Source organism: Saccopteryx bilineata, chromosome 5 (assembly GCF_036850765.1).
Source record: "Saccopteryx bilineata isolate mSacBil1 chromosome 5, mSacBil1_pri_phased_curated, whole genome shotgun sequence".
Classification (NCBI taxonomy): Eukaryota; Metazoa; Chordata; class Mammalia; order Chiroptera; family Emballonuridae; genus Saccopteryx; species Saccopteryx bilineata.
The window spans coordinates 229764544-229791690 of record NC_089494.1 but is presented as its reverse complement, the minus strand read 5'-3'; the positions used below and the strand labels follow the sequence as shown (position 1 = coordinate 229791690).

General features: G+C 43.1%; 1 protein-coding gene across 2 annotated transcripts in view; it reads left to right on the top strand.

The window, feature by feature from the left end:
- Positions 1 to 22683: 22683 nt before the first annotated feature.
- Positions 22684 to 27147, top strand: part of CWH43 (cell wall biogenesis 43 C-terminal homolog) — a 50318-nt gene continuing 45854 nt past the window's right edge. Inside the window, exons 1-2 of one of the 2 annotated variants that reach the window (XM_066279826.1) lie at positions 22684 to 22847; positions 24577 to 24768. In XM_066279826.1, coding sequence (XP_066135923.1) covers positions 22805 to 22847; positions 24577 to 24768 — 235 coding nt within the window. In that variant the 5' untranslated portion in view covers positions 22684 to 22804. The other variant, XM_066279827.1, reaches the window with a different exon arrangement.

Sequence of the window (27147 nt, the reverse complement as noted above, 5' to 3'; positions counted from 1 at the left end):
TAGGAGAAACTAATTTTTGTGTGGCAAAACTCTGAAGCATGGAGCTCCTCCTAACAAATAATGATAATATGGGTGGTGGGTGGGGTCTACATGCTATTGATTAGGGAAACTGTATTTATGTTTCATATCTTTCTTAAAACATTCTTCCTCTAAAATACTCCAAAACACTAAAGTAAAACATCTGGTGCCAGGCAGTATGCAAAAATAGCCTTTATCTTTCTGCTATTTTTGATGGCAACTGGGGCTATTATTTGGTATTGCTGTACCTCACTGCCACCTGCTGGTCAAGGCTCAGTACAACACAGGTCCCGTGATCACAGAGGGTCTGATTAAGTACTAAAGCAGGGGTCCCCAAACTTTTTACACAGGGGGCCAGTTCACTGTCCCTCAGACTGTTGGAGGGCCGTACTATAAAAAAAAACTATGAACAAATCCCTATGCACACTGCACATATCTTATTTTAAAGTAAAAAAAAAAACAAAAAGGGAACAAATACAATATTTAAAATAAAGAACAAGTAAATTTAAATCAACAAACCGACCAGTATTTCAATGGAAACTATGCTCCTCTCACTGACCACCAATGAAAGAGGTGCCCCTTCCAGAAGTGCGGCGGGGGCCGGATAAATGGCCTCAGGGGGCCGCATGCGGCCCGCGGGCCGTAGTTTGGGGACCCCTGTACTAAAGGCTGCAAAAAAAAGGCCCTGAACTTTTTCCTGTTAAAAAAGTACACCATCGCCTGACCTGTGGTGGCGCAGTGGATAAAGCGTCGACCTGGAAATGCTGAGGTCGCCGGTTCGAAACCCTAGGCTTGCCTGGTCAAGGCACATATGGGAGTTGATGCTTCCAGCTCCTCTCTCCTTCTCTCTCTCTCTCTCTCTCTCTCTCTCTCTTCTCTCTCTCTCCTCTCTAAAAAAATGAATAAATAAAATAAAATTAAATTAAAAAATTAAAAAAAAAAGTACACCATCATTCCAACTTACATCCAGAGTCAGGTCCTGATTTTGTGGGACCTGTAGCATATTCGATTTGAGTGATGTCCTTTAAGATGAAAGATTACAAAATTACAAACACCAAAAATCAGGTATAAAAGAGTATTTTAAAAAGAGAAGAAATGACTTCAATTATAAATTTCAAAAAGCTGACAACTACCACAAGCACCGCCTAATACAGAAAAGTAAAATGTTTGTATTAATTAACTGTCTCACACACCTCTCTAATACTCTCCTCCTACATTTAAAAAATTCCTCTTCATAAAAAATAATTTTGAGAATAGAAATATAATTTAGATTTTCTTCAGTCACAATTTGTCAAAATTTGTTTCCTGTTAGCAGTTGAGAAGAATGTCCCTCAGCTTCACGATTCATTCTGTCACTTATGTACAATTACAGTGAGGTTTATGGGCAAATCTGGGGAACTCTCTGTCACTCATGGAAAAGCTGTAAGGCCCCAGGGCATTGTCTGTTTTTCTCATGTAGTATCTCATCTTCAATTCCGTTTGAATTGACAGCACATATTAACCAGTTTGTCTCTCTGACCCCCTTGTACTCGTATGTTATAATTTCTGTTATTGTTTAGATGGCAGTGTTCAGGTCAAATTGGTCTGGAACCCCGCCTTTTTCTGTTATTGTAGACAGCTTACTTGCAGCCCATGTCCATGCTGATTGCTACTGAGTTAATATTGTCAATTAATATTGTATATATATATACGTATATATTACTAGGCAAAGCATCATTGTGTCATTAGGCTTTTGTTTTGATTGTTACTCACGGCCACCTCCTAGGCAAAAAGTATTGTTTTAAAAAAATAAAAGAGAAAAACCTTTTTGCTATGATCTGCTTTTTTTTTTTTTTTTTTTTTTTTTTTTTTTTTTTTTTTTTTTTTTACAGAGGCAGAGATAGACAGGGACAGACAGGAATGGAGAGAGATGAGAAGCATCAATCATCAGTTTCTCGTTGCGTGTTGCGACTTCTTAGTTGTTCATTGATTGCTTTCTCATATGTGCCTTGACCGCGGGCCTTCAGCAGACCGAGTAACCCCCTGCTGGAGTCAGCGACCTTGGGTCCAAGCTGGTGAGCTCTTTGCTCAAGCCAGATGAGCCTGCGCTCAAGCTGGCGACCTCGGGGTCTCGAACCTGGGTCCTTCCGCATCCCAGTCCGACACTCTATCCACTGCGCCACCACCTGGTCAGGTGCTATGATCTGCTTTATATTCTAAAATTTTATTATCTCTTGAAAAAGATTGATGCTATCGTGTCCAGCCAGTTAGCAAGCCTTTAAATTTCTGAAAACAGGCACTGGGTCCCCGGCGTGTTGTGCCCCCAGTTTATTCTCTCCCAGAAGGCCCTGGGATCCTTGTGCAAATTAATTCCACCCCTCCCCAGAGACCTGCTTTGCATTCTGGAGATCTCCAGCGGGATAGTGCCAGGATTCCTTCTGATACACCCTTTGTCTTCCTTCAGTGCTTCCTAAACAATACGTTTCATAACTAGGAGTGGCTGATGAAATGATTCTCCCCAGGACAAGAAGCTGTGCTGCAGCTTCCATTGCCAGACAGAGGACCAGCTGGAATAAACGAGCACCTTTGCTCAATGGGCCACTTGTGTCAAGTTGGCCTTAAGAAGTTGTCCATTACATGTACAAACTAGCATGCACATGGTCAGTATTGTCACATACGGGGTGGAGGAGACATCTTGGCCCCTAGGGACCTTAAATAGGGTAACGCATGGGCCCTCTCAAGCCGCCTTGCTCACATCCCTGCTCAGGTGTTGGGAGGAAGTTGCTGGCATACCGCTCTCAGATCTTCCTTCTCCCTTTCTCTCTGGGATCGAGAGGCAGAAAGCACACGCTCTCTTCTGCAACTGGCCACCCAATAAAGACTCTTCCCAGTGGCGTGAAATATGGGGTTTTCTAGGGCTTCTCTGTCTGCATGGGTGGGTCTGCCTAATTCTTAAGCTCAATTACTAGGACATCCATTGTTGCCGCATATAAACCACCTGCTCCCATTCAGCTTTTACCAGTAATCAAGTTGCTCATGCTAATTACTTGAGCTCCATCTGCTCACTTCCATTGTAGCTTTCAGATGGTTCAGAGATTGGGTGGACTAGGAGGGTGCTATTTATCGACTCCCGCAAACCTCCACGCTGTGTGCCAAGACACAGGGAACTACGCTAATCAAGACATTCTGTTCCTTTCCAGGGAAAGTGGACAATCTACCAACCATGAAGACATAAAAATTACAAACTTGCAGGGCTAAGACACACCAAAAAATGGGCAATGCCAACCCTTTCCCTGTTTATCCACCAGCACGGGTTATTCCACCTCTGGTGAGTCATCATCACACAGGACTGTTGCTGGGCTTACCTGCAATTAATGAAACTGATGGCGTGGGTGGAATTGCAAAATGTTTTCCATATGTGTGTTGAAATGGGAGAGGACAGATAGGGAGGACTGGAAAGAGGAGGAAGAAGGAAACGGAAAACATGTCAAGCTGACTCTGGTGCTGAACTCATTTTACCTTGCCGAGGAGCAGTGGAGTACATGATCACATCTGCCTCGTCGTGTTCATATAAGTCAGCAAAATTCATTTGAGCATGTGCTAAGTGGCAGGTACATTTCACTTTCTTTGCCCTTGGTTTCAAGGACCCTTCATTAGGCTGTGTTGGCATTTTTTTTTTAATATGAAGATCTCTTTATTTATTTATTTTTTTAGAGAGACAGAGAGAGAGTCAGAGAGAGGGATAGATAGGGACAGACAGCAGACAGACAGGAACGGAGAGAGATGAGAAGCATCAATCATCAGTTTTTCCTTGCAACACCTTAGTTGTTCATTGATTGCCCTCTAATATGTGCCTTGACCAGGGGCCTTCAGCAGACCGAGTAACCCCTTGTTCGAGCCAGCGACCCTGGGTCTAAGCTGGTGAGCTTTGCTCAAACCAGATGAGCCAGCGCTCAAGCTGGCGACCTCAGGGTCTCAAACCTGGGTCCTTCCGCATCCCAGTCCAACGATCTATCCACTGTGCCACCGCCTGGTCGGGCTGTGTTGGCATTTTTGGTGAAACTTCTGTTTTAAACCAATTGATTACTCCCTGAACCCCAAATACAACCTCCTTTCCCCCTTGACTTTGTCCCTTTTACTCCATTCACTTGGGACGGCCTTTTCCCAATCCCTGTCCCTTGTAATCCTCTTCGTCCTTCCAACCTCGGGTGCCTTGATCATCTAACTGGATGTGAGCTTTTGATCTGTGCAAGAAGGACCCTTTCTTTGCTATTTCTGAATTTCTTTTCTTAGTGAGCTTCTTGCTGAATTTCATTTTCTTCTCCAGGTTTCTCTAGTTGGTTCCCTGAATTGGCTTTTCCTATCTCTGTCATGGCAGGAATCTAATATAAAATGACTTCACAGGCCTGACCTGTGGTGGCACAGTGGATAAAGCATCGACCTGGAAATGCTGAGGTTGCCGGTTCGAAACCCTGGGCTTGCCTGGTCAAGGCACATATGGGAGTTGATGCTTCCTGCTCCTCCCTCTTCTCTCTCTCTGTCTCTCCCTCTCCTGTCTAAAATGAATAAATAAAAATAAATAAAAAATTTAAAATGACTTCACAGACAAAAAAGTAATATCTCACACATCTCAAAAGGCACACGTAAGGACGTCTGTTTGATTCACTTGTTCATTATCTTGCTGTAGCTCAGATTATATACTCTTCAAGGGATGTATATCTTTTTGCATCTTTTAAGATAATAATATAATTTAACAACTGATGTTTAATTAATGGCAGAAATAAAAAAGAGAATGAAATCTTATAATTTGCAACAACATGGGTGGACTTAGGGTATTATGTTAAGTGAAATAAGTCAGTTAGAGAAAGACAAGTACCATATGATTTCATTTACCTGTGGAATCTAAAGAACAAAATAAAACAAACAAAACAGAGAACAGAATGAGGATTGTCAGAGGGGAGGAGGGTTGGGGGGCTGGGTAAAAAAGGTAAAGGTATTCAGAAGTACAGACTGGTAGTTACAGAATAGCCATGGGAATGTGAAGTAGGATGCAGTCAATAATATTGTGATAACTGTGTGTGGTGCCAGCTGGGTACTGGAAATAACAGGGGACCACTTCATAAATGATATAATTATCTGACCACTAGGCTGTACACCTGAAACTAATATAAAATAATATTGAATGTCAACAGTAATAGAAAAAACTTAAAAATAAAAAATTAATGACAGAAGAGAATGCCCAAATATCTCCCCCCAAATTCTAGAAGACATATGCAAATAGTCCACTATGAGCCCCAAATGCTTTCTCCTAAAACATCAGGTGCCTTTTTCATCTTTCTCTGTAGCATACCCTTATTTGTTTTAACATAAAAATGCTAGGTATTGTTTACACTGAGTGAACTTAATGCTCTGACAAGGTGTGCAATACTGAATTGCTAAGTCTATCCCTGGATACACTATTGCTCACCCTGTTGTGTATTTCAGTTTGAGAAGCATAAATAATAGATGGTCAGGTAACATTTATTGGATGAATAAATGAATGACAAATCTGATGAGACGAATGGAATTCTTGAATCTACGGAACTACTCCCAGACATTTTATGTACCAGGTTTCAGTCTTCCAAAGGAGCTAGCTAACAGCATGATAGAAGTTGGGTCTGTATCTCTTTGAAGTCCGACCTGTTAGGGCACAGTGCAATTCTTTCTTATGTTCCGTAACTGGCTTCACTTTACAGGTGGGAAAGAGGAGCATTAGACAGATAAATGAGCATCACAATTAGCCATGAGTAAATAGACCATAACAGCCTTACCTGGAGGCCCCCGGGCTGACTCCCTCCTGAGAGCCCCCAAAGCACCCCAGTTCCTCCACTGCAGCTCTTTTCACGTGGGCTTGTCACTACCTGAGCACTTCAGACTCTACCACTGCCCCGAACGTCTGCTGTCTGGGACTGTCTTAATCACCTCTGTGTACTCAGCGGTGATGACAGCCCCTCCCACACGGAAGGCTTCCAGGAAATGTTAGAATGAATAAGTACAAGTGTATAAATCAAACAAACATCTGAATGATCCTTGATTTTTCCAGGCCTGTCTACTAAGGGAGCCTTTGTTTTTTAGCCTGGGCAGGAATGCTGCTCTTAGTTATAAGTGTTCATGAAAGAAAACTTAATGCTTATATTAGAAAGTGAACTCAGTGTTTCCCAAGACTCTCTTATTTTCTTTTTATTGTATTGAGAAGGTTCGCTTGGGCAGATCTTATTGACTCTGAGGGGCTAACGTGATTGATTTTCCTCCAACTCCGTGAGAAGCCCCCAGGGCCCAGGCCGCAGGGATTGCTTCTGTCAGTCCCTGAGGACAGGCACACCCTGCTGGCTGGGCAGGAGCACAGCTGGCCTCGTCTTCTGGGGGCATGCTATTAATCATCGGAACCACTACTCTGACAGGCCCCGACCTTCAGTTGGTTTCAGGTAGGTACCACGGGAGTCCCACGCTAACTCTTTCATAGGTATGGGTGGCAAGTCTATAATGTATAATAGTTTTTAAAAACAGCTTTATTGAGATAGAGTTCACATAAGATAAAATTCAATTTTAAATTAAATTAATAATTTAATTTACATTTCAATTGTATATTTAAAATACACAATTCAATGCTTTGGATGTATTTAGAGTTGTGCAGCCATCACCATCCCCAGTTTTGGAGTGCTCTCATCACCCCAAATAGAAACCGTGTCCCCTTTAGCCACCCCTCCCAACCTCTCCCCTTGAGGAACTAGCCATGTCACAATGAGAAAGCTCTGCTGCAGTTGCAGCCAGCTACTTTGTTCGAATATGAATTGATCGAGGTTATTGTGTTTTCAAGTGATAAAATCCCCATCAAAGTGGCTTGAGCAAACGGGAGGATTTATGGACTGACAGCCTCCATGGAAGCATTGAACAAACCACGGGCAGGGCGTGTGTGCACTTGGGTCTTAGAAAGAAACAGAACGAGGGACTTGAACTCTGCCCAGACTCCCGTCTTCTCTGCCCTTCTCTTCGTCTATTAGTCTTTTTTTCTCAGTGCAAACCACTTTTTTCCACGTGGTGGGAAACAAATAGCACCTCCCCTGTTGTAGATTACATGGTCTCCACCATCAAGGAATCTAAAAAGAATTCTGAAGCCTAAGCCACCAACATCGACAGAGTGCCCTGCAAGACAACCAGGCCAAACTGCAAAAACCATGTTGATTTGTAGGGTGGGTTTTTTTCTGGGGGATATGATGATATTGAGCTTCTAACATAGTCTAACCCATAATACAGAAGTGGTAGTGTTACCGATGAGTTTGGGTTTTTGTCTCCTGATATAAAAGAATTAAGACCAGGGACACCAATAATGGCAAAGGCAGATTTATTGAGGCTGTACAGAGGCAGAGGACACTAAGATAGGGTCCCAGGCTCTGCATGCTGAATGTGAGGCTTAGGGGGCACGGAAGTTGCTGGGGTTCACCAATCAGGGAGCAGGTTAGCAAGCTTCTCTTCTTTTGAAACACTGATATTTAGGTATACATTGGAGAAGCAAAGCAATCTGGGATTGTGCAGTGTCGTGAACCAGCGTGGCTAGTAATTCCAAGTCCTGAGTGGGAATGGTGCAAAATTAAGAAAATAGGCTTAAAGAATTAAAAGAATGGGTTCTGGAGGGCTCTGCAAAGCTGATAGCTGAAACAGAGGGCCCTGCAAAGCCGCATCTTGCTTTATTTATAGGGCAAAGTGGGCCATTAGCAAATCAATGAGATGTTTGATTATGTTTCCAAGGCAACCCAAGAAAACTCCCACCATACTTAACATCCTAACTTTACACAAAGAGGAGAGTTGCCTCCAGCCCTTCTGGGGAACATGGGGGGTAGGATGAGCATCACAGCTAACATGGAGATGTGGGGAAGAGCTTAGCCTTTTGCACCTTCACAGAACAAGTGAGGTTGGGGGCAGACTGTCAGCTTGCAGCCAATTCCCCAAACCTTTGAAAACTCCAAACTGCAAAAACCCTGTTGGTTTTTTGGTCCCCAACAGTGCAGCATTTATTACAGGATTCAGGAAGGGACTTTCCCAACCAGGTATCGAGTTTGTCTCTGTGATTCGTGGCTTGGCTTTAGATGTGAAAAACAAACTTAAAAGGTGTCAGGTTAGTTCCTGGACCATTATTGTATAGGTACCTGTTGATAGCTGCCACAGATCTGTCAGGGCTTGACTCTATGGAACAATTTTTAGGAGCATTTTATTCTACCTGTTTCAGTGGCTGGTGACAGCAACATCTGGGTTACAAATTAAATGCCTCTTGAGGATGGTGGGAAACAAGATAGTGAGAGCCTGGGTTCCTAATGACTGTGGAGCCCTCACACCAGTCTCAGATTACTCAGGCCAGCGTTTATGTGGGAGAGACCAAACATCAATCTTGTTCAAGCCACCACTATTTCAGACGATCTGTCATACTTGGGTAAACCGTGGGATGAATAATTACAATAAAGTGTAATTCCTGTTCTAATAGGTAATGTCTCCGTCTCAATGGATTATACTGATAGGGGTCGGATCATGGCACTTGTAGATAAATTCTCAAGAATACCAACCAACAAACAAAAACCTACTTCCTATGCACTTTTCTCAGGAAGCCCCCAGAGCAAACGAACTAAGAGGAAGACATGGGATCCTGGAAATAAGGAGTTCAACACAGGAGAAAGAGGAGAGCGATTCCTCAAAAAGGGCTGGAGAGGAGCTCCAGGACCCAGCTCTCCAGCGAGCCCCAGAGCAGCTGGTGCCGACCGACCGACCAACCGACCGGCCCACCGACCGACCGACCAACCGACCGGCCCACCGACCGACCAGGGGAGGAAACACAACTCCGGCAAAAAGGAGCTAGTGAGAGACCTCATGGATATGACTACCATGAGGCTTTATAGCTTCGGGGGATAGTTTTGGAATGAATTTGTGATTGTCATAGGTAAGTATAAAAAAAAGGAAATCAGTTACAAACTAAAGAGGACCCAAAAATTGTATAAGAAATAAAATATGACTAGAGTATTCTGTGTGGCTGGGCAGGGACATCACCCTAATACAACAAGCGCTCTTCTGATTTCGTGAACTTTTGTGAATGAGCTGAAACCGCTCTATTGGATGGAAGAAGGGAAGAGTGTGTGTGTATCTATGTGTGTAAGAGAAGAGATTTAAAGTCCCATCTTCTCTTCTACAATTAAAAAAAAATCAATACTGTCTAAATTTTTATAAGAGATCAAGAAATAGCAATATGGAAGTAAATAGAAAAGAAACGCCTAAGGAATGGAGACTGATTGTCTCTGAGCACTGGGGGTCAGGGCAGGGAGGGGCGGGCCAGGGCTTTCCTGGTTTGTTCTGACTATGTGATCCTTAAGACTATGATAAGAATAAAAATCAAATTAATAAAATAAAATAGAACCACTTGACTATAGGCCCTGGCCGGTTGGCTCAGTGGTAGAGCCTCGGCCTGGCGTGCAGGAGTCCCGGGTTCGATTCCCGGCCAGAGCACACAGGAGAAGCGCCCATCTGCTTCTCCACCCCTCCCCCTCTCCTTCTTCTCTGTCTCTCTTCCCCTCCCGCAGCCAAGGCTCCACTGGAGCAAAGTTTTCCCGGGCGCTGAGGATGGCTCTGTGGCCTCTGCCTCCGGCGCTAGAATGACTCTGGTTGTGGCAGAGCGACGCCCCAAGATGGGCAGAGCATCGCCCAGTGGTAGGCATGCCGGGTGGATCCCGGTTGGGTGCATGCGGGAGTCTGTCTGACTGCCTCCCCGTTTCCAGCTTCGGAAAAATACAAAAACAAAACAAAACACCCCACTTGACTATATAATCTCTAAGCTTCTTTGAGAGGTTAGATTGAATGCAAGAACACTAGGAGAAAACAGAAGGAGCTGGGAGGACATCAGTAGGAAGGATTTGTTTGCAAAACAAAATCTTTGTTTAAAATGATTCAGGCAGCTTTGCCTTTGCTACCTTCCAATAAGAAACAATGTTCATTCATTCACTCATTTATTCATTCATCAACAAATATCTCCTGAGGCCCTGTTGTATCCACACTGAGTGACAGGCATAGTGCTCAATCCTCCCCCCTCCAGAGTTTACACTGTGATTTTGGTGCCTCTTACTCTGTTCATTACAAAGTAACTCAGTATTGTTATTTCCTCAGAGACTACTCTGAGAAAACCAACCATTTTCTGGACCAACCATTTTCTACATAGTAATGCATATCCTTACAATGACTCTGCAAAGGAGGCTTTACTGATGAGAAAACAGAAGCTCAGCAAGGTTAAGACACTTGCCCAATTTCGCTGGAAGGCTGGAGTCAAGATGTGAACCCAGGAGAGAGTGACTCAACCATCCACTCTCTTTCCATCACCTTCCCTGACATTCTCAGTGTGATTAGTGAGGATAGCATCTTCTCTTCATCCAGTGCCTGTTATGCACCAGGCATTGGGCTAAGTGCTTTATATGCTCTTATACTAATTTGTTTGCATCTACATTTCAGGAGTCTATCTCCTCCTTTAGTGCTGAAAGTGTCAGTCACTTGTTGCCCCAAGCTTTCTTGCAGCAGGGGCATGTGGTCTGATCTCCATCAGACCTTGACTCAGGAGCCAGTAATGTCAGAGAAAAGGACGGAAGTACTCCTTCGGCAGCATGGAAGTGTGTTACTCAGACCTACTGGGAGCAGTATAATTAAACAACAGTCTTTGGCATCCAGGACACTATTCATTCAATGTCTCTGCTCTAACCAGGATGTGCCCTTCAATGAATAGGCCCAGAGGAGCTACAGGAGCTGGGCCATTCTTCTCCAGTGCAGGATAGTTGAACAGGCTCCAGTTCTGTCTGGCTGCAGCTTTTCGCAAAGGTCACTGCAATCTGAGGTTCTTCCTACCCAAGACTCCTTCCTTTCCCCTTCTTTCAAAGGTGTCAGTCTGATATCATGGTCTGCAGAATCTTCCTCCTATCCCTACCCCTCTCTCTTTGTCTTTCAAATTATTTCCCTTATAAATTTCTTTCACTTCTCACCCTGTCTTTATGTTCGCTTCCCGAGGGGCTTAAACTGACTCACCCTCTCTGGCACAGTGTCGGGGCACTAGTGGCTTCGATGCTGGTGACTGAAGCATTTGCAGGATAGTTGAGTTCCCGGCATGGAGCAAAGCATGGCTTTTGGTGTTCCATGCAGGGCAAGTTCTCTCCTCCAAAACAGCATGGCTTTGGCTATTGTTCTTGAAAGGTTAGCCATGAGCTAATCCATGGGGTTAGAGTACAGGTTGGTTCATCTCCAAGGCCCCACTCTTAATCATTGTATTGTGCTTCCCATTGTTCCAGTTCGGAAGAGCGTGGTGGTTTCACTGTAACCTTAGTTGAAAATCTGGTAGAAGAGTATGGGAGCTGAGGACACTGGATCCCTGCCTGGACTGATTTCCCTAGATGGTATTTACTGAGCAATTAGTCCCCGGGGCAGCATGACAATTCCTAGAGGAGAAATTAGCTTAAACACCACGCTCACATTTTGTAACTTGATCATTCCTCTTTCTCACTTTCTTGTGCCCAGAGGGGCATAGGATGAATGCTCAATGGAATTCCCTTTAATTGTCATACTCCCTCAACCTCTAGAGAGATTGGATGTGGGTGCATTGGTTTGGGCAGTGCTGGTTCTGTATGAATAAACCTCAATATTTCAGTGTCTTGGTCACAAACACCAGGTGAAGGTCAGTATCTGCCATCACCGGACTAGCTTTCCTCTGGGGACTAAGGCTCCCTTCCCTGGGGCTCAGCCTTTCCCTGGGACCTTATTATAACAAGCAGCAAAGGAGGGAGAGGGAGAATAGCAATGCCTTTAAGCCTCCTTGTGCGGCAGTGACACACATCACTTTGTCAGTTCCCATGGTAAGAACTAGTCACATAAGACCCCACGGGGATGGCAGGGGAGCTCAGACATGCAGCCCCTGTCTGGCGGCTCCTTTCCAGTAATAGCTCGGTTCTGTGGACAGCACAGGGCAAGCAGGGCTGTTTGGTAGTTAACCTTCTCTGCTCTAGGGAGCTCCTGCTTTTCTGTCCATTCAAGGAAAGAAGTTAAGCTGTCCAAAGTAGAGAGAGGCAGGCAGAGTGTACTCCTGTTTCCTCATAGCCACAACTTGAAGTCTGCCGGTCTCAGGCAAAACCCAGTGCCTTGAGGACTCTAGCTAAAACTGAGCCAAGGACCATCAGCTTTCCAGAGAAGTTCATTACTTCTCCTTCTTTATTTTTGTATTTTTAAGATTTTATTGATTCATTTTTTTTATTTATTTATTTATTTATTTATTTTATTACAGAGACAGAGAGTCAGAGAGAGGGACAGATTGGAACAGACAGGCAGGAACAAAGAGAGATGAGAAGCATCAATCATCAGTTTTTCGTTGTGACACTTTAGTTGTTCATTGACTGCTTTCTCATATGTGCCTTGACCATGGGCCTTCAGCAGACTGAGTAACCCTTTGCTCGAGCCAGAGACTTTGGGTCCAAGCTGGTGAGCTTTGCTCAAACCAGATGAGCCCATGCTCAAACTGGCAACCTCGGGGTCTCGAACCTGGGTCCTCTGCATCCCAGTTTGACACTCTGTCCACTGCACCACCATCCGGTCAGGCTATTTATTCATTTTTAGAGAGAGAAGAGAGATAGAGAGAAAAAGAAGAAGTGGGGAGGAGCAGGAAGCATCAATTCCCATATGTGCCTTGACCAGGCTAATCCAGGGTTTTGAACCGGCGACCTCAGCATTCCAGGTTGATGCTTTATCCACAGCGCCACCATAGGTCAAGCTTTTTTTTTTTTTTAATGTTTATTTTATTGATTTTAGAGAGAGAGAGGATGGATGGGAGAGAGGGAGAGAGAGACAGGAACATTGATCTGCTCCTGTATGTGCCCTGACTGGGAATCAAACTGGCATCCTCTGCACTTGGGGATAAGGCTCTAACCAACTGAGCTAGCCGGCTAGGGGAGAAATTTATTACTTCTTTCATATAAACTCCTTCAAATGAACTGTATGGAAAAAGAGAAAGATAAAGAAAAGTGTTCAGGTTTTCTTTTCTTTTTTTTTTTCACTAGGGAGCCTTTACTTGGCTATTACCATAAAAAAAACAACCTAAATATCTATCAAAAGGAGAACTGTTAAGTAAATTGCACGTAACCATGTTGTAGAATAATATGTTGCCATGAAAGTCACTTTGTAGATTATTTACTGGCACGAGAAAATATTCTCCATGTATTAGGCAAAAAAAAAAAAAGCAGATATTTAAGAATAATAATTAAATTACTATTAATTGCTAATTAAAATAAAAAGGACAGAGCTATACATTCTTTTTATTTTATTTTTTTTATTTTTCTGAAGCTGGAAACGGGGAGAGACAGTCAGACAGACTCCCGCATGCGCCCGACCGGGATCCACCCAGCACGCCCACCAGGGGCAATGCTCTGCCCACCAGGGGGCGATGCTCTGCCCCTCTGGGGTGTCGCTCTGCCGCAACCAGAGCCACTCTAGCGCCTGGGGCAGAGGCCAAGGAGCCATCCTCAGCGCCCGGGCCATCTTTGCTCCAATGGAGCCTTGGCTGCGGGAGGGGAAGAGAGAGACAGAGAGGAAGGAGGGGAGGGTGGAGAAGCAAATGGGCGCTTCTCCTGTGTGCCCTGGCCGGGAACTGAACCCGAGTCCCCCGCACGCCAGGCAGACGCTCTACCGCTGAGCCAACCGGCCAGGGCCCAGAGCTATACATTCTTATGAAAAGAGGGGGGCTGTGATAGAGTGCACTATTGTTTATAAACACTTCCTGCCTCTTCTGAATAGACACTGCCCGTGAGGCTTCCCTGACCTCTGGGTTTGCTGAGGGAGAGTGGAAGGGGTGTGGTCCTCCCTGAGATCTGCAGGGGAGGCTGCTCCTTCAGCCTCAGTCCCAGACTCATGATGCTGGGGCACCCCTCCAGCAGCCCACTGTGGACATGAGGTGTGGGTGAGAAATAAACATCCATCATTAGAAAACGTGAACTTGGCTGCCCTGAAAGTGTGCCACAGGTGCTTTTTAAAAAAATTAATGAGCATCACTGAGGGCTTGAAGTGACACGAAGGAGTTTCTTTTTATTTCATCTCTTCAAAGAAAACCATTTCTGTTGAGCTAGATCAGAAGATCTTTACTATATGATAAAAAGTTATTATCTTGCCCTGGCCAGATAGCTCAGTTGGTTAGAGCATTGCACTGATACACAGAGGCTGCCGGTTCGAGCCCTGGTCAAGGCACATACAGAAACAGATCGATGCTTCTGTGTCTCTCTCTCCCTTCCTCTCTCTCTAAAATCAGTAAATAAAATTTTTTTAAAATTATGATCTCCTAGTAGAGATTCTGGTATTTTGATAAAATGGAGAATAGTCTCACTATGTTCTAACTGAACTTGATGTGTTTGTGTTCCAAAAATATAGAGGAGGAGGAAAGAGGCAGTGGGCAGCGCCATAATGGACTTCATTCATTTCCATGGAAAATAAGAATGCAAATGGCAATGTGAGGTGAAAGAAGAGATTCCAACAAAAATGAGAAGACCATGGCCTTTGAAATTATATTAAAACCAGGCAGACTGTAAATATGAAAGTTGAGGTAGCAGCAGTGAATTTATATATAAGGTCTACCGGAAAGTTCTGTCCGTTTCTATCACAACAAGTTTCGACACGTAAGCACATGTTTATTTGGTGCATGTGTGCCTCTCTATTTTTATCACTTAATGTATACATACTGACGTAGCAAATTAACTAAAACAAAGTTGATTCACGTTAGTCTTATGTGTGAAGCGATAGTGTACCCATGGCTACTGATAAAGTTCATTTATGCCACTGTAATTTTTATGAATTTCAACAAGGAAGAAATGCTACAGAAGCATGTCTGTCACATCCACCATATTCCCCGGACTTAGCACCCTCCGACTATTACTTGTTTTTGTCCTTACAAAATTTTTTGAAGGGCAAAAAATTCAAAAATGAAGAAGATATCAAACAAGCACTGGTTCAATTTTTGGAATCAAAAGATAAAACATTTTTCAAAAATGGGATATACAAATTGCCCTCACACTGACAAGAAATCATTAATAATAATGGCAATTATATTATTTAATAAAGTCTATTGACAGTAAGAAAAATTTGTATTTTGTTTTATTCCAAAAATGGACAGAACTTTCCAGTAGACCTTATATAATGGATATGTTCACAGAGCAAGTCAGCCTAGATGATGCTGTTATCAGTTATAGAGTAACTCATATCCTGTGTGTAGTGAGTAAAAATTATACAGTACCAGTGAAATTCAAGGGAGAGCAAGATAATTACCATTTCAAATGAATATTCTACTTGACTTATGATATTTGACAGTAAAATTAAAAGCAACTTCATCCCTGGCCGGTTGGTTCAGTGGTAGAGCGTTGGCCTGGCGTGCAGGAGTCCCAGGTTCGATTCCCAGCCAGGGCACACAGGAGAAGCACCTATCTGCTTCTCCACCCCTCCCCCTCTCCTTCCTCTCTGTCTCTCTCTTCCCCTCCCGCAGCCAAGGCTCCATTGGAGCAAAGTTGGCCCGGGCGCTGAGGATGGCTCCATGGCCTCTGCCTCAGGCGCTAGAAGGGCTCTGGTCGCAACAGAGCAACGCCCCAGATGGGCAGAGCATTGCCCCTTGGTGGGCATGCCGGGTGGATCCCAGTCAGGCGCATGCGGGAGTCTGACTGCCTCCCCGTTTCCAACTTCAGAAAAATACAAAAAAAAAAAAAAAGCAACTTCATAATTAACTGGCTATTGGAACAATAATTCAAGCTTTAGCTACACAGGAAAGAATCAGGAATCATGATACATTTTCCCACAATGTGCTGTGGAGGGGCAAAATGAGTAATGGGAAAAAAATGGTTGCAAACACTACTGAAACATTATTATTTCTTTAAAGAAGGAGGGAAAAACCTCTGATAAAATTCCCTCTGGCATACCGAGTGTCATTCTTGTCTCTGCAGTTGGAAAAAAAATTCAGAATGAATTAGAGAAAGCCTAGAGAAAGCAACTAAAATAATCTCAGGATGGAGAGGCTATGGATATAATTGTGAAACCTGTACTTACCCACCATATGGTTAGTACAAGGCCAAACATTATGAGAGGTATACATATAATAATGTAAGTTACCATTTACTGAATACTTGTGAATACTATGGATCACACGCTGAGTGCCTCAGTACTTGATCTACTTAAACTTCAAACGACATATGTATTGATATAAAGTAGGTTTTTATAGGAAGGGACAGACAGCTCACCATAGTGTGGTTTCTTTCCTTTCTGGGCTCACAGATAGACTGAATTTTTCCAGACTACCTTGAAGTTAGTTGTAAGCTAACTGTTAAAGACAAGAAAAATAAAATACTAAGACTAGCCTGACCTATGGTAGCGCAGTGGATAAAGTGTCAACCTGGAAATGCTGAGGTCGGCAAGCCGGTTCGAAACCCTGGGCTTGCCTGGTCAAGGCACATATGGGAGTTGATGCTTCCATATCTCATCCCCCTTCTCTCTCTCTGTCTCTCTCTCTCTCACCCTCTCTCTCTCCTTTCTAAAAATGAATAAATAAAAAAATGAAAAAAAAATACTAAGACTAAAAATTGAGCTCTGAGTGGAAGAGAAAACATAGTGCCTCCTTACTAGAAGCACAGCTTTTCCTAGCACTTAGCTTTGAAAAGGACAAACTTTACAGAGCACCTGCTGGGCACACACAGCAATAAAATAGATGCTTTTTATATGGGTGCAGAGAAAATAAACCTATGTGGGCAAAGAGGAAGGAAAATGCAATGTCTCATGCATTTAGTCACTGAAATTCTTCACACATTGAAGAATGCGCGATGCTAAGTGACTAGAACCCAGCCAAAACATTTTTACAACATGTAACTAGAATGAGTTGCATTTTTAAACTGCTTTATTGAGGTACAATTCATACACCATATAACTTAAAATGAGCAATACAATGCTTAAGTATATTCACAGAGTTGTACAACCATTGCTACAATCTAATTTTAGATTTTTATCCCCTCTTAAAAGAAACTACATACTTATTTATTCCACTTTTCTCTTACCACCTGTCCCCCAGCCCTAAGCAACCAATAATGTACTCTCCACCACTATAAATTTGCTTATTCAGAACATTTCATGTTAATGGAATCATACAATATACAATTGATTTTGTGATGGCTTCTTTCACTTAGCACAGTGTTTGCAAGGTTCATCCATGTTCTAGCATGTGTCAGTACTTCATTTCTTTTTATTGATGAACAATATTCTATTATTTTATGAATATACTCCATTATCTTTATGCAGTTATCAGTTGCACATTTAGGTTGTTTCCACTTTTTGGCTATTATGAATAAAGTTTATATGAACATTTGTGCACAAATCATGTATGTTTTCATTTCTCTTGGGTTTCTATATCAATGAGTAGAATTATTAGGTCATATGGTAACTTTTTTTCATCATTTGAGAAACTACCATACTGTTTTCCCAAGTGGCTACACTATTTTACATTCCAATCAGCAATGTTGGAGGGCTCTACTTTCTCCATATTCTTGTCAACACTTGTTATTATCTGACTTTTTTATTATAGCCATCTTAGTGAGTGTAAAGTGGTGTTTTGTCGGGAGCCGATCAACAACTGCTGGCTGACAAGGTCACAGCAGGAGAAGACCCACAACTGCTGGCTGACAAGGTCACAGCAGAAGAAGACCCACAACTGCTGGCTGACAAGGTCACAGCAGAAGAAGATCAAAAACTGCTGATTGACAAAATCACAGCAGAGAAGACCAATGGCTGCGGGTTGACGAAGTCACCCAAAGGAGAGACACAACGATACTTCCCCCTTTGACTTTTTGAATTAATCTGGCCTTATATCCCCCCCTTTCTGAGTGTGTGCTATTATTTATGGCACAGGGATAACAGTACCGTGCTTTCCCTGTAGATTCGTAGTAATTTCTTTGAAAATGAGACAGAGGGTGTGAGTTCCACAGAAAAGCCTGTGAGCCCCTTGAAATGGGCTCATAGACATAAGAGGCTGGCTATGATATCCCTCGTAAAAGGTTAAGTCTGTAGGAGAATTCCCTCTTAATCATGTTAGAAAGAATAGATTGTGACTTGTGAATGGGTAGGAGGCAGTGGCTGTGCACAGAGCACCTTTCAGCCTTCACTTAATTCAACATTTTTCCTCCCTAGCCTTTTCATGTGATAGAGTAGAGGAACATTCCTTTCTTCTTGCTTATTTGATCTGCAGATAGTGGTACACTCTGAGAAGAATAGAGTGAGAACTTAACTAGTGTTTAAATATAATAAATAAGTAATATTTGACTAGACAATAGTATCTTAGGTAAGGTATAGTAGAATGGCCCATTGTGTGGCCTAGGATGAGAGCGTAGTCAGCAAGAAAAGAATGTTTTACTAAGAGAATTGTCTTTTGACTAAAGGCAATTGCTAGGCTTTCTCAATGAGATGTTCTCATAAGATTTACATACTTTCCAAAATTCTTTGATAATGAGAGAAATGTAGAAAAATCCATAGAAGTAATAACAGTTAATGTCTTATGTTGCTACTAGGCTATCTTGCAAGTACACTCTGTATATCTTTGGGTGAAAGCTACTCTTAATGTTATGTCAATTTCTTTATAGGCAAGCCTTTTAGAATCTTGTGAGAAAAAGTAGGACACTGCATAAACTCAAAGCCATTTACCTAAGCAAGCGGTGGTCCATTGTTAGTCCTTAATGATTTCATCTGCTAATCTCTCTCTGCCCCTTAACTCACAACAGCAGTAAAGTTAGTTAACTATTAGTACTAATACTTTAAAAGCTTTTACCGATGTTGTTATCGCTATTCAAGTTATTTTGTACTTTGAATGATTTGCTACCTGGCTTGTAATTTATAGATATAAATTAACTGTTATCCGGAAACATGTAAACATAGTGAAACAGAAGCAATGATTAACACCATGTAATTGTAACTCAGTGTGTGTGTATAAAAAGGGAGCTATACTAGCATTTGGCAGAGATGCCTGGCAGTAAATGCTAACCAGAGAATAAAGAGAAAGAAAAGAATTCGGCTCTCTCACTCGATTTCGCCGACGCCGTCTCCTCCTGTGGGACCCCTGGATCCCCCCACCCCCCGGGGCTGGACCCTGGCAGTGTTTTATTGTTTTGATTTGCATTTCCCTAATGAAATATTATTGAATATATTTTTCTGTGTTTATTGGCTGCTTGTATATGTTTTTAAGAGAAAGGTCTATCAAATCTTTTGTTCATCTTTAAATTGGGTTGTCTTTTAATTTTTGCGTTGTAATTTTGTGTGTGTGTGTGTTTGCATATTCTGAATATCAATTCCTTACCAGATGTATGATTTAAAAATATTTTCTCTGATATTTTCAAACAACAGCACAGATAAAGGCCTAATATCCAAAATATACAAAGAACTCATAAAACTCAACAACAAACAAACAAACAATCCAATAAAAAAATGGGAAGAGGACATGAACAGACACTTCTCCCAGGAAGAATTACAAATGACCAACATATATATGAAAAGATGTTCATCTTCATTAGTTATTAGAGAAATGCAAATCAAAACTGCAATGAGATACCACCTCATACCTGTTAGATGAGCTATTATTAACAAGACAGGTAATAGCAAATGTTGGAGAGGCTGTGGAGAAAAAGGAACCTTCATACACTGTTGGTGGGAATGTAAAGTAGTACAACCATTATGGAAGAAAGTATGGTGGTTCCTCAAAAAACTGAAAATAGAACTACCTTATGACCCAGCAATCCCTCTACTGGGTATATACCCCAAAAACTCAGAAACATTGATAAGTAAAGACACATGCAGCCCCATGTTCATTGCAGCATTGTTCACAGTGGCCAGGACATGGAAACAACCAAAAAGCCCTTCAATAGATGACTGGATAAAGAAGATGTGGCACATATACACTATGGAATACTACTCAGTCATAAGAAATGATGACGGCCCTGACCAGTAGGCTCAGCGGTAGAGCGTCGGCCTGGCGTGCGGGGGACCCGGGTTCGATTCCCGGCCAGGGCACATAGGAGAAGCGCCCATTTGCTTCTCCACCCCCACCCCTCCTTCCTCTCTGTCTCTCTCTTCCCCTCCCGCAGCCAAGGCTCCATTGGAGCAAAGATGGCCCGGGCGCTGGGGATGGCTCCTTGGCCTCTGCCCCAGGCGCTAGAGTAGCTCTGGTCGCAGCAGAGCGATGCCCCAGAGGGGCAGAGCATCGCCCCCTGGTGGGCAGAGCATTGTCCCTGGTGGGTGTGCCGGGTGGATCTCGGTCGGGCGCATATGGGAGTCTGTCTGACTGTCTCTCCCCGTTTCCAGCTTCAGAAAAATACAAAAAAATTATAAAATAAAATTAAATTAAAAAAAAAAGAAAAAGAAATGACATCGGATCATTTACAGCAAAATGGTGGGATCTTAATAACATTATACGGAGTGAAATAAGTAAATCAGAAAAAACCAGGAACTGCATTATTCCATACGTAGGTGGGACATAAAAGTGAGACTAAGAGACATTGATAAGCCTGACCAGGTGGTGGAGCAGTGGATAGAGCGTCAGACTGGGATGTGGAAGACCCAGGTTCGAGACCCCAAGGTCACCAGCTTGAGCGTGGGCTCATCTGGTTTGAGCAAAAATTCACCAGCTTGGACCCAAGGTCGCTGGCTCAAGCAAGGGGTTACTTGGTCTGCTGAAGGCCCATGGTCAAGGCACATATGAGAAACAATCAATGAACAACTAAGGTGTCGCAATGCGCAAGGAAAAACTAATGATTGATACTTCTCATCTCTCCGTTCCTGTCTGTCTGTCCCTGTCTATCCCTCACTCTGACTCTCTCTCTGTCTCTGTAAAAAAAATAAATAAATAAATAAAAAAAACTAAAAAAAAAGAAGCTCCTACACTGGCGAAAGTTAAAAAAAAAAAAAAAGAGACATTGATAAGAGTGTGGTGGTTGGGGGGGGGAAGGGATAGGGAGAGGGGGAGGGGCACAAAGAAAACTAGATAGAAGGTGACAGAGGACAATCTGACTTTGGGTGATGGGTATGCAACATAATTGAACGACAAGATAACCTGGACATGTTATCTTTGAATATAAGTATCCTGATTTACTGATGTCACCCCATTAAAAAAATAATAATAAAATTATTAAGTAAAAAAAATTTCTCCCATTCTGTACATTGTCTTTGCACTTTCTTGATAGTGTCCTTTAAAGCACAAAAGCTTTTAATTTGATGAAGTTCAATTTATGTATTCTTTTGTTATTTGTGCTTTTGATGTTGTAGCTAAGAATCCATTGCCTAACTGAAGATCATGAGGAGTTATGCCTTTGTGCTCTTCTAAGGTTTTATAGTTTTACCTCTCACTTTCGGCCTTTGATCCCTTTTGAGTTAATTTTCATATACTGTATGATGTGAGATAGATGTCCTACCTTTATTCCTTTCATGTGGACATTCGGTTGTCCTAGAATCATTTGTTGAAAAGACTATCCTTTTCCCCATGTAATTATGGTGGGAAACCTATTGAAAATCATTTGACCCTAAATGAAAGGCTTTATTTTTGGACTTTCAACTCTACTCCATTGACCCATAACTATCCTATGACAAAGTACCAGTAAGCAATTAAGTTATTTGCAGTTCTTTTCTCAAAACTGCTGTGGACTTTGAGAAATAATTGCTCTTAGGTGATTCTTACACTTTTAGGCAACTCATCATGGATTAATTTCAGAGCAACCATTTCAGAAATGATAAACTCCGCTTCCCCCCAAATTTAAAGAAAATAAAATTAAAATGCTTTGAAAAGGTTCTTTAAAAATTGGAGACACCCCGAGGTGTGGAAGTATTTGAGCGAGAAATAACTGGCTAGTTCAGTCGCTGCATTGTTAATCAGAGCCGGTTCTCATTTTCTCCTTGGGGATGGGAACTGCTCAAGAACATTATTCATAAAGCTGAGGAGGGCAGTTTCCACTCGCCCCCGTATTCTCTCCCCTAAGCAAGTGCTGCGAAGTCTCTAAAAGCCACCGAAAATCCTGTAGTCTCTAGAATTTTCTGACCACCTTTCCAGAATGCTATTAGTTCAATACCCGCGCTGGAAAGGAGCAGCACAGCCGGGTGGCTCTCGCTGGAGCCCGCGCGCTCCGGAGCGTCGCCCAAGCCCTGAGGACCCCCAGGTCCTGTTCACACTTGTTCGCCAGACGCTCCAGAGTCCGTCTTACAGCTGGCCCATCCGAGTCTCCAGTCTTTCCCTTTGCCTTCTCCTCGCAACGCGCCCCGGTGGCCTTGTTTAAACCAGGGCACCACCGGTCTCAGCTGCACTGGTTCCGCGGCCCCGGGGGCTGGCCGCGCTCCCTCCCCGGGCTGCTCTGGATGCCGGCCGGCCGACCGATCTGTGCTGCCCGACGGCGGAGCTCCCCAGGCCCCCGCTCTGGCAGTGGCGGCCGGTACGGGCCGAAGCAGTGGAGCCAAGGCTGCGCAGGGACGCGAGGCGCCCGCGGCGGTGACAGCGCAGCGCGCACAGGCGGTGCCAGGCCGGGTAGGCTGGGCTGGGTGTGGCGGGGCGGGGGCTGCGGCCCCACCCCAGCCTGGATTCGGCACCCGGCCCGCGGGCGGCGGCGGACTCGGCGTGGGGACACAGGGACCGCGAGGACCTGCGGCTGGCGGGGGCGCAGGGTGTGCGTGGCTGGGCTGGCCCGCGCTGCTGCTGTCCTAGAAAACACTGCTCCACGCCGCGGCCATGCGCTCCCTGTGGAGAGAAATCGTCCTGGAGACGCTCCTGGGTAAGCTGAGGCCGCCCTCGCCGCGCGCGCGCGTTCGCAGGTGCGCGCTCCCCCCGGCCTCCCTCGGAGCCGCAGCGCTAGGCCGGCTCGGCTGAGCTCCGCGAGGAAGAAAGGTGCGCTCTGTGCCCAGAGTAGAGATGCTTATCGTCCCCTGGGAATTTTTGCTGCCGTAGGGGAAAAAGAAAAGACCTGGACTGAGGTTCCGAAGCCGAGGATTCAGGCCAGGCGCCCGCGGGAGATGATGCCTCCCGGGTTCCCACGCCACTTTGGGATTACTCCCAAGGCGCGCGAATTCTCCACGTGTCGGCCTTGCACTCGCGCGGTTCGTAGCGCTCCCTCCAACCCCGGACCTTTATGTTTAACTTAATAAGACTCAGTACCGAACTTTCAAGGGGCACCCGTTTCCCCCGGCGGCGGTGGGTGAGCACGCAGGACAGTAGCTGCTGCTGCTGCTGGTGTTGGTTCGGTATCCGTGGTCTTGGTGACTGAGGTTGCACATTTGGGCATTTGGCAAAAAGCGTCGAACTCAGTCCCGTGTGCTCACTTAGCAGCTTTATAAAAAGTCCCAAGGACAATTATTGATGTAATTCTGTCGGAGTGTGTGATTAATATCAGACTTCCCCAACAAACGTTTGGGAGACTGCTGGAAACTTGCAGTTTATTATTAAGCAAGCATTCCTCCCGCCGGGGAGGGGCGCCTTCCTGAGAACTTGATTTTCTGGGAGCTGGTAATGCTCAGAGGGCCCATTTCTCTGGCTCAGTTTGTGTCTCCTGAATACCGCCATGTGAAGAGACTGGCTGTGAGGACTTAGAGTGCTTGGCACTCCTTGTACTTGATCTCATTTAAGTTGAACAACTGTACGGTGTTTAAAAGTGTGATTTTGCTGATTAAGAAAGGCTGAAAAGTAACTTGAGAGTAATTTAGTACACTTAGTGGTTAGAAGGCTACTAGGAGACAGACTACGTGGGTTTAAATTCATTCTGCCTTTGCTGTTTTTTGTGACCTTAGACAACTATTTAACTTTCTGAGTCTCAGGAGGCTTGTTTTTGCATTTGTAAGAGAGGAGCAAAAATAATGTCGACCTCATTGGACATGGTTGGTGTGAGGGATGAGAGAGATGATCCGTGTGAACCCTTAGCACAGAGCCCAGCACAGGGCAAGCGTTCATTGTCATTGTTGTGGAAGGGTTCACAGGCAGCCAGCAGTTGGCAGAGGTGAAACTGACTTCAGATCTGGGTATTCCGCTACCACATACCATTTCCTAAGGGTTGGGTTTAAAATAGTCTTCTCTCAAGAAAGTGATTATTGACTAACCGATCTACCTTTGCGTGTAGTCCGGAGTGGAAGGAAAGAACCTGCTGCCTTTTGCCCCGGTCGGTTTTCATTTTTCTCATTCTACAAGTCAACTTAGATAAGGAACTGTCATCAATCAAGGTACTGACAGGAAACCAAATTTAACCCGTATGTTCTAAATGAAGAGGTTTTAATAAAGGAATGACCTAGGGGGGTGTGAACAAGGTTAAAGGACCCCACGAAGGGATGATGCCCAGAGATTTACAATAGCAGGGAGCCGTTCTTAAACTGGCCTGCAGGCGAAGGGCGGAATTCTCTGAGGGGAAACCAGTCACGGAGAGCTGTGAAGGAGGGCGGCGAGCTGGGGCAGTAGTAGTGGAGAGGCAGGGCTATGCTTCGAAACAATGACAATGTTACACTTCGTCTTTCTCCTAGGATATGTTTCCTGGTCGCTCTGGCATGGCCTGCCTCCGATGATTTACTACTTTCCCCTGCAAACACTGAAGCTCACGGGGCTCGAAGTTTTTGGCATAGCGTTTCTTTCTCCCATATGCCTAACAATGACTTCTTTCTGGAAATTGGTTAACAGGAAGTGGATGCTAACCTTGCTGAGGATTATTACTGTTGGTAAGATTTAAAAGTATCCCTTTAAGGTGTTTGTTTGTTTTTAGTTAAAAATCAAGTGAAAATATGTACTGTTCTCTGAATGCTAAATGGTTGAATAAAAAAACGATTTTCTCTTACCACTATCTTAGAATTCTGAATTTTAGTAAAATTGTTAGACCAAAAGCCAATGTATTGTGCATTTCTAACTTTTCTATCTGATTGGAAAAGCCTTAAGAAATCACTGAAATAGGGAGGAGAAAGAAACCTTCGTAAACAGGTCAGCTCTTGAACATACTGTGTTTTTTCTCAAATATGACACAAAACTGAGAAACCATTAAAACTATTACATGATAGTGTATAAAAATATGAAAATTATGCATGACAAAAACCATAGTTAGCTAAGTCAAACAACAACCCAGATAACATATTTGCAACTCTTTTCATCCAAGGGCTGACTTCTCTGATCTTTGGGGTTTTCACAAATCAGTAATAAAAGAGAACCAACAACTCAATAGAAAAGGGGGCAAAGGCTGTCATCAGTTTACTGGAAAGGAAATATAGTTGGTTCTTAAAAATATATTAAAATGTGTAGAATACAAAGTATATTCACAATATTTTTATATATAGTTCTACCTATTGGTTCGGCAGGAAAACAAAGTCGATAACACTGTATCGTAAGGATGGGAAAGTGGGCGCTGGCCATGCTGGTGGGAATGTAGGTTGGCAAACCTCTGTGGAGGATAATGTAGCAGTATTCATTAAAATTACAAGTGTGTACATACTCTTTTGTCCAACAGTTCCACTTCTAGGAATATATCTTACAGTTATACTCACCTATGTGTAAAATAATAAAAACACAAGGTTACTTAATCATTGTGGCAATATTTTAATAGAATGAGTGGAAATAACTTAAGTGTCATTTACAGAGAGTAAATTAAATTATGGTTATAAATCTTGGACTATTATGGAGTCCTCTGCACCTATAAAAACAATAAGAACTATTATTTATGTAACAAAATGGAATGTTCTTCAACATAGAGTAAGTGAAAAAAAGGAAGCACTAATTAGTGTGCAGAATACTAATATTTGTGTGGGAAAAGGTTCAATGAAATTATATTTAGTACATGCATTAAAAAGCTCTAGAAGGATTTTTAAAAACCTGATGGCATTTCAGTTGCTTCCAGGGTGAAAAATATGGTTACATAGACACAGGTATGAAAGAGAACTTTGTACTGGATACCTCTTGTACCTTTTGAATTCTGAATATGAGCATGTTACATTGCCAAGAAATAGCAATTAAAAATTTAATGTATTCTTATTAATAAATACTGAGACACCTGGTGATATAGTGGTAGTAAAAAAGTAAGAAGAGGAGAAAAATAGCCTAATTGAACCCTTTGAGTAGTAAAAAAAAAAAAAAAAAAAAAAAAAAAGTAAGAAGAGATTACTGAGAAAATGTTAAGAGAAAAACCCACCAGACTCCAGTGTGGTTGGATGTGTCGCTGAAAACTCCAGATGTCTTGCCCTTTTGCTAGAACACAGTTGGTTTCTGAGTTTTCTCAGTGGCATTTGTTTATGAACCATGTGCTGTACTTCTCCTGGCTGGGAACAGTCGGTTGATTTCTTTTCAGGAACACTGGGAGAAATCACTAGGAAATTGCCTTCTGCTTTTTTGTGCATCAGTCTCTGGGGAAGGCAGAGCATAGTTGGTGCAGTGAGTTGTAGTGCTACCCACCAAGGTGTAGAATTCTGGTTTTTATAGAGCATGGGCTCAGAAAGAACAGTGGTAGAAACCACTGAAAAAATGCACCCTTTACAAATATGGTGCCCCCCAAAATGGAAAGATGTGTCAAATGACCGTGAAATTTTATGTTCCTAGAAATAATAGAAATGAAGTTTTCCATCCTCAATTGAGTTACAGTAACTGAGTTAAACTGCCATCGGCTTACGCATCCTTCTGTGAATTACAACGGCTCGAGTGTTTCAAATTTTATTTCCTTATTTTCCCCCATACTTGAATTTCCTGTAAGCTTTAAAAAAGATTAACCTAATTTTATTTTTCAATTACAACTGACATTTAATATTATACTAATTTCAGCTGTACAACATTTATGGAACTCACAAAGTGATCCCCTCATAAGTCTTGCATCCACCTGACATAATATATAGTTATTACAATATTATTGACTATGTTCCCTAAGCTGTGCATGTTTTATTTTCTCATCACACTCTCTGGTTGACTTTTATGGGACTGATCTCATCACTGAGACTTTTTTTTGTTGTTGCCTTTGCAAAATGCTGCCTTACTTACAAAGTCACTGTCTGAGCAGTTACTGGGACAGTATTTTCTTATTTAAGTCCAGTTCTGGCCCAGAAACTTCTGGTGGCTAAAAGAGATGT